The sequence below is a fragment of the Hyaena hyaena genome, unplaced genomic scaffold (assembly GCF_003009895.1).
Source record: "Hyaena hyaena isolate Hyena2069 unplaced genomic scaffold, ASM300989v1 scaffold_67, whole genome shotgun sequence".
In the NCBI taxonomy this organism is placed as follows: Eukaryota; Metazoa; Chordata; class Mammalia; order Carnivora; family Hyaenidae; genus Hyaena; species Hyaena hyaena.
The window spans coordinates 2,571,158-2,583,434 of NW_024080699.1; the positions used below are offsets into that span (position 1 = coordinate 2,571,158).

The 12,277-nt window shown below is 54.4% G+C and overlaps 1 protein-coding gene across 3 annotated transcripts in view; it reads right to left on the reverse strand.

The window, feature by feature from the left end:
- Positions 1–1,908, reverse strand: part of TTC7B (tetratricopeptide repeat domain 7B) — a 257,345-nt gene extending 255,437 nt beyond the window's left edge. For all 3 annotated transcript variants that reach the window (XM_039232491.1, XM_039232489.1, XM_039232492.1), the window contains exon 1: positions 1,720–1,908. In XM_039232491.1, the coding sequence (XP_039088422.1) occupies positions 1,720–1,840 (121 nt within the window). In that variant the 5' untranslated portion in view covers positions 1,841–1,908. The remainder of the gene's footprint in view (positions 1–1,719) is intronic.
- Positions 1,909–12,277: the final 10,369 nt, after the last annotated feature.

Sequence of the window (12,277 nt, forward strand, 5' to 3'; positions counted from 1 at the left end):
ATTGATAGCCAGCTATCTCGTCTCCTCAGAAGAGTTTAGGTAGGAGCCTGGTCAGTGCTGCTCACTTCTGTTCCATTTCTGGCACAGGCGGACATGCAAATATTGGCGGAACGAATGAGTAAACAAAGCAGGAAACAAGTAGGTTCTGAAGGAAAGAACCAGGGGGGTTCACAAATGAACCCATTTAACCCTAACATCAACCTGCCCTGAAGGGATTGTATGCCTACCCAGCTGGGAAGTGACAAAGTAGACCCAGGGCTGTCCAACTCCAAGAGGAAATGAGACCTTGCTGCAAGTCAGGAGAGGAGAAGCAGGAGAAGCCAGTGAACCTTACAGGAAGGGCAAGGGCAAGCTGCCATTGGGGCCCATGGGACCAAAGACCGTTTTTATCAAATGAGGACTTAGGGAAGAGTCAACACTTTCCACCAAGCTGAGCCCAGGTAGGTCTAGGCTTCCTCCGTGCCCCTGGGACAGTCATGGCACCTGCATCCACCCAGAAAATATCCGCCCAAAGCAGGGCACCCCAGTTGAGAGTGTGCAAAATCCAAGTTCGTACTTCAAGTCACTAATACCGTAAAAGGCACAATCATAAACCATTCTTGACGAAGACACGTGACATCCTTCTCCATTTCTGGGTGGTTTGAGGTTAGAGGGTTGAAAATAGTGCGAGGTCCTTTCTTAGAACAGTGCCACTCATTCATTCATTCATTCTTTCATTCATTTGTTCAGCCAACATTTGCTCACAGAGCCTCAGGTTGCCAGGGATGAAATAACACAAAACCTCTGCCCTCTTACCAGTCTACTGGTGCCTGTGGTTTTTGGCGGGTACTAGAAGACCAGCAAATATTAGCGATACTTGCTTCCAAAACAAATAAGGCCACGTGGAGCTGCGCTTTGAAATGGGATTTTGGATGCAATTTTGATTCGACTGGGTACGAGAACCAATTCAGTCAACGGGGCCATAGACTAACTCCAAACACCAGGTTTCTACTCAGTGGCTCCCTCAGACCCGTTCTTCCTCCGGGCACCAAGCCTCTTGCCCATCCAACCCCATTCTTCGACAACATTCCCACCTCTCTCTCTACAATACTCTCTCTCTCTGACTCTCTTGACTCTACTTCCCCAAACTTGACCTCCGTAGGTCCACAGCTTTGACATCTAGTCTCTGAACCCCAGGACACACACATCTCACCTGCCTTCCACCACCTCCCCCTAACACACCCCCCAAGTCTGAGCTTCCCCCTGGAGCCCCATGAACGTCATGTGTTTACAAACCCTATTTCCCAGGGGTCTCTGTTCGACACCCCCCTGGGAACAGCATACGCACACCCTGTAATCCCCTGCACGCTGCACGGGCCGTGCCCGGGGGAGCACCCTCCCCCATCGCCTCCAACTTCTTAGGACCCAAAGGCCGCCCTGGCCCCTGGGACCCCGGTCGCGCAGCCGGCTCCTGGAGCCCCCCCGACGCGCGGACCCCACAGGAGCCCGCCGGCACGCCGGAACTCCGGGACGCGGGGCACGGCCCCCGCCGGACGCCCCCACCGCGTGACGCCCCGGACCCCGGGCTGCCCAGGCCCCGGCCCCGCGCACCTCGCCGGCGCGGCGCCCGCGATCCCGGCCGCGCCCCTGCCCGCGCCCCGCCGCGCCTCCGGGGCTCGGCCCGGCCCGGCGGAGACCGCGGCGCGCCCCGCAGCCCAGGCCGGCGCGCCCGGCGCCTACCGTTGGCGATGAGCTTGGCCGACAGCTGCTTGACGAGCTCGGGGATCCGCTCCCACTGGCACTCGGAGCGGCAGCGCTCGATCTCCGTCTCGAGCCGCGAGCCCGCCTTCCTGGTCGCCATCGCGGCCTGGCCGGGCCCGGCCCGCCCGCCCGCAGGCCCCGCAGGCCCCGCAGGCCCCGCCGCCGCCGCCGCCCGGGCGCCCCCGCCGCCGCCTCCCGCTGCCGCCGCGGGCGCGGGCTCCGGCTCCCGGCTCCGCGGCGTAACGGGAGCGCCGGCTGGGGAAGGGGCGGGGAGGCGGGCGGCGGCGGCGGCGGCGGCGGCGGCGGCGGGCGGCGGCGGGGGCCCCGGGCGCCGCGAGGAGCGGCCCCTGCCGGCCAGGGCCGGAGCGGCAGCCGGGCGGGGGGCCGGGGCCGCGCGCGGCTGGGGCGGCTGGAGGCCGAGCGAGGGCAAGGTGCGACGGAGGCCCGGCAGAGGAGGGAGGCGGGTGGGGGGGTGGGGAGAGGAGGGCCTGGGGTGGGCCGGGGGCTGGGGTCAAGACCCGAGGTGGAAGCGGTGGGGGGAGCGGCGGTGGTGCGGGCAGGTGAGGAAGGGCCAGGGTGAGGGGTGGCGGGGTGGGGGTGGCTGGGGATCTGAGGGGAGGGGAGATACTGCGAAGGGGCGGATGGGAATGGGGCCTAAAAGGGGCATCGACCCTGAGGAAGGTCACCCGCCAGACAGGACTAGCGGGCCTGGTGTGAGGCGGGTGTGAGGGGGAGCCTGCCCGAGCTTGTCCTGCCTTCTCAGGTTTCAGGTGGATCCCTCTGGGCCTGGGCTGGCCTGTCCCCCTCTGGAGGCCCCCCCTGCCCCTGGCAGCCTTCTCCCCCAGCCAGACGAGGTGGGCGAAGAGTCGTCCGTCTCAGGCCCTCACGACACCTGCCCAGGGGCTCCATAAATGTCTGTGGAGTTGAACCGGGCCTGGTAAGGACTGCTGCCAGCTCAGATGCCAGCTGCCTTGCCCTCTGAGGAGGATGCAAAGTCACCAGTGGGGTTTCCTTGCCTGGGCTCTGTGGACTTCGGGGGGGGGGGGCAGGTGTCCAAGGTGTGCATTCTTTTAGTTATTTGGTAACTATGTAAGATCACCAGCTCTGTGCTTGGCCCTGTGCTGGGTGCTGGGAATACAGTGGAGAACTCAACAGACAAGATTTCTGCGTCAGTAGAGCTTTCATTCCAGCCGTCAATTAGAAAATAAGCAAAATAAGCAAAATAAAGCCGTCAATTAGAAAGTGAACATGGCTATTTGAAGAAACAAGCCCGCCAAGTGAGGAGACTACAGAGTGGGGGCAAGGGGGTGTGGAAGATGTCGCATCAGTGGGACATTAGCCATGGCCTCATGGAAGTGGCACCTGACGAAGACTTGAAGAGAGTGGGAGAGAGCCATGAGGATATCTGTGGGGGAAGAGCATTCTCGGCAATGGAAACTGCAGTGCAAAGGCCCTGGGGTCAGGGCATATTTGGGGAGCTGGAGGAACAGCAAAGAGACCCGTGTGGCTGGAGTGGAGTGAGGGAGAGCAGCAAGGCAGGAGGAGTTTCCGTTCATGGCAGGCCTTGGGGGGCTGTTAGAAAGACCTTGGGCTTTTACTCTGGTGGAATGCGATGTCCATGCAGGACTTTTAACAGGGTCACTTTCTGACCTACACTTTAGGGACGTCACTGTGGCTGCCTTGCTAACACTGCCGGTGGTTTGGGAGAGGGGTGGCTGCGGACGCCTCAGGGTGACAGCTGTGGCCGGGTGAGGATACTGGATCGTGGACAGTGTGTCTGAGGACGGAGCTGATGTTCTGGAACTCCGGTGCTCTGAAGCAATGTCCTCAGCAGCGGCACCCCGTCTGGGTACCTCAGTCCAGCCTTCCAGAAGTTTCACACGGGCTTGTCTCTTGTCTCCTCAGCAGCCCTGGCGCTCTTCTTGGGGAGAACAGACATGGCGGACAGTGGTTCACCATGAGGGATCTGAAAGGAGACATTGCACGTAAGGAGGGAAGGTCAGGAAATAACTTCTGCCGTGGCCAGCATAACCTTCAGGCACTCCCAAGGACCTATGTCGAAGGTGACCTGAAGGGCCTCAAGTGCTGGGGACAAGCCCCAGGAAAGGAATATATCTTAGCAGGGGACCCTTTAGTGCCCGGTGCCTTCGGTTCTGCCAAGAAGGAACAAGAAGAACAAGAGAAGAAATCTCCACCGGAGATATTTTCCCTCCCCCTCAAGCCCTCATGTTCTCCTCGAAGCTCTAGCATGGAAATCTGTCTCTCCAGACATTTGCCTGGAATGTTCTGTCCCCTCTGGTCCAGGAGGGAAATTCCTGTGCATTCTTGGAGACCCAGGCCAGAATAGGGCTTCTAAGGACAAGCTTTGTAGTGAAGTTTAAGACTGCCTCCGCGGCCACGCTGGAATGTGACTTATCAGTGTTCCACGTATGTCCCCCTGGCTGGTAAGTTCCGAGACAAGGCCTATGTCTTCACGAGGGCGGAGCGGAACCTGGACCCTAACTCAGCAGATACCTCCACGCCTTACCTGCTCTAGCTTCTTGGCCAGAATGGCGGTCCCATAGACTTGGTGGAGAATTAAACAAGAAAATACAAGCAAAGCACTTTAAAATGGCATTGACGCACCATAAGAGTGCAAAAAAATGTGAGCTTGTATTCTGTGTCTCTGTACCCCTTGCACCCAGCGTAGGGCCCGGAACGATGTAGGAGTTTGAGTGAGTGAACAAATGAGGCTGGTGATGTTCAAGGTCTGGAATCAGCCTGCAAATGTTTTCCTTTCGGACCTAACAGAACAGTAAGTATTTGTGACTGTATCTGAGGTTTCCGCCTTCACCACAGGCCGCCCTGGAGTAGTGGACATCCAACAGAGTCCTCAAGGCCATTTGCTTGAGCCCTGAGGTTGTTGGGACTTAGGGACTGGGAGCAGAAGCTGACAAACATCATCACCTGACCGGCCAAAAGAAGGAACCTTCTGGCTCCTCAGTGTGCAGAGCCCCAGAGATGGGCCCCACGGTCTCTGGCCTCAGCCCCACATCTGTGATGTTTGGTGGCCCGGGCCACTCTGGCAGCTGCCACGACAACCCCGGCATGTGGAGAAGTCCCCCAGATTGTTTTCCAGGTAAGTTTACCTGGAGGTGGCACTCGGGAGAGTCAGGAGTAAGAAGCCATCCATGCTAATAATAGCGATTAAGCCCACACCTTGATTGCAGGCACTGGTATTACAGGTTGGACAAAGGTGTGAAAAATCACAGCCTGTAAGCCAACCTCTGAGGCCTGGCGATGCCCAGAAGGAAAGAAGCTACGTGGAAGATGACTAAGGAAGTATGAGTCCTGGCTAATCCCCAGAGCAAATCAGGCTTGCTGGGAGCAGTGAGGGCGGCCCAAAAGCTCAGAGCGAAGGCCAGTACAAACAGGGGCGCCCCTGTGATCTGGAAACCTCCCAATCCTCTTCCCCCTAAAAGTCTGAGTACTCTTTACAACTCAAGTAGCCAGGGGAGCACCTGGGTGGCTCTGTCCGGTAAGCGTCTGACTTCAGTTCAGGTCATGATCTCATGGTTCAGTTTGTGAGTTCGAGCCCCGCATCAGGCTCTGTGCTGACAGCTCAGAGCATGGAGCCTGCTTCAGATCTGTGTCTTCCTCTCTCTCTGGCCCTCCCCTGCTGGCGCTCTGTCTCTGTCTCTCTGTCTCTCTCTCAAAAATAAACATTAAAAAAATAGAATGGGGAGGAGGTGAGTGCAGTGTGGGGAGGGGGGAGTGCTTGAAAGAGGTGTGAGCTAGGCTGGAGTTGGGGGAGCTCCAGGAGACTGAGGAGAAGGCAAGAGGAAGGGTTGGGGCCTTTGCCCTGCACCGCCCTCAGTCTGGAAGGCTCTTCCCCACATATCCCCGCGGTCCCCCTCCCCTCCTTTAGGTATCTGCCCCAAGGTCACCTCCTCAAGGAGGCCTTCCCTGACCACCCCACCCAAACCCACCCCCTGCCGTTCACTTTACTTCTGATCTTTCTGCTCTGCTGTGGTTTTTTTCTTCTTTCTTCTTGACTTCTAAGTATGAATTCAGTGCTTATTGTCAGCCTTTCCTCATTCATATGTAAGCTCCATGGCCAGGGGGGGTTGTGGGGTTTTATCCACAGCTGCATCCCCAGGACTGAGAGGGGTGCCTGGAACAGAGTAGGTGCTCCATAGATACGGGCCAGTGCTGGGCTGGTGTAGCCGAGTCCTGAGCACCCCAGGGGACAGGCCCACAGAAGTGGGAATCCATCCACTGATGCAGACGGGTCGCATTTAAGTGAGAGACAGAAATCTAGAAGGAGCAAAGGACAGCGGCCTCAGTGTGCTAACAGCACAATCACTTCTCACCTTTGACCTCGCCAGGCCGAGCAGCAGCCCTGTCATCTGGGGCCTGAGACCCTGGGAGGTGTGAGCCATGAGCAGCCACCCCGGGGGCACACGGGCACTGCGGTGAAGCCTGTGGGGAGCCTGCAGGCCTAGACCTTGAGTAATGACAGGTGCCCAGCCTTAGCGTGGTTTGCAATTATGAAATATTTGATACCTACAGCCCATATAATCAAGGGGCACCTATGTCGTAAAATAATAAAATGAATACCAGGGCACCTACTGACTATCCTAGAGTTAACCACCATCTTGATCCTTGCATCTAGTACACCTGGCTTTGTTTTGCAAGTAGCCTTCTGGCTGTCCCCTGTGCCATGAATGTTACATGTAACCCAGGATATGATATTGTTTGGTTTCATGCTTCGTAAAGGTGGTGTCGTGTTCTGTCACTTGCCTTTTTGCTCATTCTCTTCTTAGATTTGTCCTTGTCGTGGCCTTGTTGAAGGCTGTGGTTCCTTCTTTTTCTCTGGTGTGTAATACTCTGCGGTGTGCCCATGACACCCTGAAGTCAGCCACTTTATCATACCTCCAGCACCCACACTTTTCTGAACAAGGCTACAATTTAAAAAAAAATTTTTTTTAAGTTTATTTATTGATTTTTGAGAGAGAAACAGGGAGAGTGAGTGGGGGAGGGAGGCAGAGAGAGAGAGAGAGAGAGAGAGAGAGAGAGAGAGAATCCCAAACAGGCTCCACACTGTCAGCGCAGAACCGGACATGGGGCTTGAACTCATGAACCAAGGGATCATGTCCTGAGCCAAAACCGAGTTGATGCTTAGCTGATCGAGCCACCCAAGCGCCCCAGAAGGCTGTTATTTAAAAGCTGCATCAGGGCTGTTGTGTTGAGCAGGGTTTCTGAGGATGATTCACAATGGCTCCATGCGCCTCCCCTTTGAAGTGCCCTAGGGTCCCCTGAGTTTCTTCCCAAGGGCCACCTGCTGCTGCCTGGAGTCATGGTTCCCACTGTAGGGACACACCAGTGGGAATCGTGCTGGGCAGTCCCACTGCAGGCACTGAGGCTGGTGTCTTTAATTTACCATCTGTTGTCATCTGAGAGGGAAAGCCAGATGGCCAGGGATGGGAGGCTGGCTGGCTGCTCGGGAAGGCCTGGGCATGGCATGACCTGCAGTGGACGCCACGTTCCCAGGGTGGCCTTCAGCTTTGCAGATCCAGAGACACGCGGGTGCTCCAGGACATTCCACCTCCTCCCACTAATGGAGCTCACCACGGACCACTGTGTATACTCCGTGCCGACTTCCATTGATGATGGACGTCATTCCCCCAGTACCCCAGCCCTGGAGACCCCGTTCCCAGTGTCAGGACGCATGCAAAGCTGCAACTGTTGATAAGAGGTTGGTTGGTGAGAAGGATTTGGAACCAGGGTAGGGAAGCTCTCAAGAAAGTCATCACTCAGGCCCTGGAAAAGATCTGAGGACTCTGTGTTGGTCGCATTCCTAAGCGTACTTCTCCAAGGCTGAGAATACCCGTACGTCCCCGATCTTTGTCTCCTGCCCAGGATGAAGCGGGACCAGCTCTGTGAATTTCCACCTCCCGTCTCCATCCATGCCGACTTTGCATAGGCTTTGGACACCGTGATAACAAACAAGTTGGTTTGGGTTTAAGCCTGTGTGATAGGAATCCCTTATCTTCATGAGTGTTTTTTTCACACTCAGAGTTCTGGGGACACTTTCCGGTTACCCTTAGACCACCTGTCCTACCATCTTCCAGAAAGGCTGAGAAAAGGCTTCGCGATAAAATACGCATCGGCACGTGTGAATGAACAGCAACATAAAGATCAGAAACTACATAGATACAGGAGACAACATGATACCTGTCACCTGGTCAAGAGTGTGACTAGAACGATTTTTAAGCTTCCTGGCAGACCAGGCACAGGAGAGAATAAATGGAGTGGTTTGATTTGAATAGCGGTTAATTCACCCATCAGAAGTGTTAAAGGGCCATCAGGAACTTACTAGGTAAGCAAAAGGGTCTGGTTGTTCCTACGGAGTTGTAGCAGCAAACATTTGTGACATTTTTGCTTTAAACACTTAACTCGTAAAAAGAAGCTCATTCCGGGGCGCCTGGGTGGCTCAGTCGGTTAAGCATCCGACTCTGACTCAGGTCCCCATGCTCCCTGCTGTCAGTGCAGAGCCCACTTCTGATCCTCTCTCTCCCTCTGTCCCTCCCCCTCCATCTCTCTCTCAAATAAACATCTTTTTTAAAAAAAGAGCTAATTATCATTCAGGATGAAAGAGTCTCAAAAACACAGAATCTACTTTTATGAGTGATCTTTCCCTGCCTAAGGCCACCAGCATGCAGAGTTTCCACAGTTTGATTCAACAAGCATTTATTAAGCATCTATTGTGTGCCAGTGTTCGGTTATGAGGATACAAAATTGTATAAAATGCGATGACATCCTTCAAGGAACTTACAGTCTAATTGGGAAAAGGGACAAAGAAGTGAAAACTAGCTCTGTGATTGTAGTCGGGTCCGGTCTGCGTGTCAGAGTGGGGAATGTGTGACATTGAAGTTGGAGTTAGGAGCCTGGATCTGATTTTCATCTCTGTAACTAACCTGCTGTGTGACCTTGGGAAAGTCATAGTCCCTCTCTGGCCGTCACTGAATTCCCAGGCTATATGTGGGAGAGAAGGTCACTAGCGTTCCGCAGTAATATGGGGCTTGAGAAATTCATCCACTGGAGAGGAAGACAAAAATCACTAGAATACATGATTAAAATAAGTGGGAAATAAGTGTGATCAGTCGGGTACTTAGGATGAAAGCACCAGCTAAATCCCAGTAACACGCCAGTGGAAAGCGCAGAAAACCAGTACTTTGGCAGATTGAAAAGAACATGCCAGTCTTTCTCAGGAAGCAGAAATTTCTTCTGAGGAATCCGAAGAGAAGCCTGCAAAGCCTGCAAACCCGGTTAGGGACCCGAGCAGCCTTCCACCTCTAAGGGCCGAGCGGCGCAGAGACCCGGAGCTCTAATGGAAGGGGCAGGCCCGGCGCGGCGGCGGCGGCAGCCAATGAGAGGGCGTCCCGATGAGGTCATGGAGTTCCTCGGCGCCTCATTGGCGGATCCCCTCCCCCCCGCGTGGCTTTGGCGCCGACTGCCCAGCAGGACGGCGGGAGCAGCGGTGCGCGCGGGCGCAGGGCTGGGAGGGCGCGTCCGTAAACTTTGTCCCAGGTTTATTTACGCAGAGCAGCGATCCACGCGATGAGTGCGACCCGGTCTCCTCCTGCAGGGAGAAATGAAAATGCCCAGAAAAAAGAGGTCCCCCGAGGGCCCCTCATTTTCTTTGGTGAAAGTGGAGAGTTTGTTTTGTCTTGTTTCAATCCCAACACCCGGATTAATTAACTATTTTAACCATTTAAGAACACCGAGCAAACTTCCAGTGGCTGGCCACCTTTTATTTCCCCGTGGTGACACGCAAGGCTGGGAACAAAGACATTTCTGGTGTTTTGAAACATTTTAAAGCCACGATCCTCAAACCCTTGTGCCCAGAGGGATCCAGAATGGTCGCTGCAGAAGCCAGGCCCTACCCCTGACCCCAGTCCTGCTGACTGAAACCGGGAGGGCCAGAGAGCTGGACTCCATTCTGGGAACCAAAGTATTTTAAACCTCATCCGAACTTGCTAGAAATGCAGATATTCAGGTTGCCACCTAAACCTACTGAACCAGAAGCCGTGTGTGTGTGTGTGTGTGTGTGTGTGTGTGTGTGTGTGTGTGTTAATGTTTATTTTTTTTAAATTTTTTTAATGTTTTATTTATTTCTAGTAGAGAGAGAGAGAGGCAGCGTGAGCAGGGGAGGGTCAGAGAGAGAGGGGAGTCACAGACTGAAACAGGCTCCAGGCTCTGAGCTGGCAGTCAGCACAGAGCCCGACGCGGGGCTCGAACCCACGAACCGCGAGATCATGACCTAAGCGAAAGTCGGACGCTTAACCGACTAAGCCACCCAGGCGCCCCAGTGTTTATTTATTTTTAAGAGAGAGACAGAACATGAGTGGGGGAAGGGCAGAGAAGGAGACACAGAATCTAAAGCAGGCCCCAGGCTCTGAGCTGTCAGCACAGAGTCCAACATGGAGCTCGAACCCACGAACTGCCAGGACATGACGTGAACCCCAGGTGGTCGTTTAACCGACTAAGCCACCTAGGCTCCCTGCCATCTGTGTTTCAACAAACCCCGCAGATAGTTCTGGTGCTCACTAATGTGTGAGAACTGATATATATCAAGTCCTCATGACCTTTGAGACTGCTTCAGAACAATGTGGATTCTGCCCTCAGAATCCGAGGGCTGGGAGAGGGGCCCCTGGTCAGGTCCCCTGTTGGGGAGGTAATTTCGGAGTGCTTGCGCTGTCCTCGCCAGGCAACTCCTGGAGCCCAGCTCGGCTCTAACAGCTGCCGTGATTTGGGCTATGGGTCATTGGGCCAGAGATGCATGCGTGACCAGTACTTTCCTGGAGGAAAAGGGATTTCCAGGGATTGAGGCCATCCCTGTGAGTGGCTGGACCAGGCATGAACTTGGTAGCCACGGGCAGCCTTGTTCTGCCATGTGGCCTGGGCAGCAGAGGAAACCAGACAGCAGAAGGGAGAACAGTGAAGCAGACACACAGGCCCAGAGAGGGGCGGTGGAAAGAGAGTCCATGCCGAGATGCTCTCCTGGCCCTGCACTGCAAGCTCTCTGTCTCCCTCTCAGACATAATTCAGGCCACCAGCTCTGGCTGATGGACCTCAGGGCACATTGGTCTTTAAACAAGCATCTGAGGTTTGGGGCATGTTCCCTCTACCTGGAATTCTTAACCCCTGTCTTTCCCATGCTACCTCAGGCCTAACATTCAGGAATGTTCGGGGTGGGGGGAAGGAATATTCTTAAATGACACTTCTCAGAGAGTGCCACTCTAAAAGGGCCCCTCTGGGGTCAGTTGGCCCAGTCAGCTAATCATCTGACTTTGGCTCAGGTTATAATCTCACGGTTCATGGGTTCGAGCCCCGCGTCAGGCTCTGTGCTGACAGCTCAGAGCCTGGAGCCTACTTTGGATTCTATGTCTCCCCCTCTCTCGGACCCTCCCCTGCTCAGGCTCTGTCTCTTTGTCTCTGTCTCTGTCTCTCTCTCTCTCAAAAATGAATAAACTAAAAGAAATTTTTTTTAATACATAAAAAATAAAAGGGCCCCTCCTGCAGCCACACTGTCACATTAGCCTGCATCCGTGTCTTCTGCGCATGTGACACCTTCAGTGCTGTTGTGTGTACTTACTAGCTGACCAACTCTCCACAAGCTCCTTGACAGCAGACATCCTGGGGGTTGTTCACACTAGATCCCAGGGCCTTGAACATGGCCTGGCACGTCGAGTGGTAGCTCAGTAAATGTTAGTTGAAGAAAAGATCACTTTCCCAACCTTCCTAAGGCCCCGCTGCTTCCAGCCTTCAGGTTGCAGGAGACACCCCAGCCCGTGCCCTCTGAGAACACCCCACCTGGCTGTCCCATGTGGATTCATCATGTTCGCCCCCCAGGGGCTCCTGAGGGGTTCAGCCTTGTTCACAGACAAGAAAACCAAGGCCTAAGTGACTTGGCCAGGGCTATGTGGCCAGCGAGTGGGACGGGGGTGAGGGGGGGAAAGAAAACCAAACTTTCAGGCCACTGCTGCCTTCCCAGGCTACTCACCCTCACGATCTGGGCCATTCCCCACAGCAAAGCAGTCAAGTCAACCTCAGGCTTTTTTTTTTTTGCCTCTACTTGCAAGCTTTTAATAAATCAGTTTCATTTTCTAAACATTGCCCAGAACAGTCTGTGGCCAGCAGAAAGATGCTGCCAGCACTGTCTACTGTAGGAAGTTATTTTCTGATGAGCTATAGCGGGGTGGATGGTTTGAATGCCTCTGTGGCTGCAGGCATATGAAGAAGGTTGCTCTGATCCTCACGCCACCCAGATTTCTCTTTTTAGCATGTAAAGGGATATGAACCTGCAATTCCACTACTGAGTATTTATCCGAAGAAAACAAAAACACTCAATTGAAAGGATATCTGTACTCCCATGTTCACCATAGCATTATTTACAGAAGCCAAGAAATGGAGTCAACCTAAGTGTCCACACACAGGTGAATGGATAAAGAAGATGTGGTAAATACACACACACACACACACACACACACAC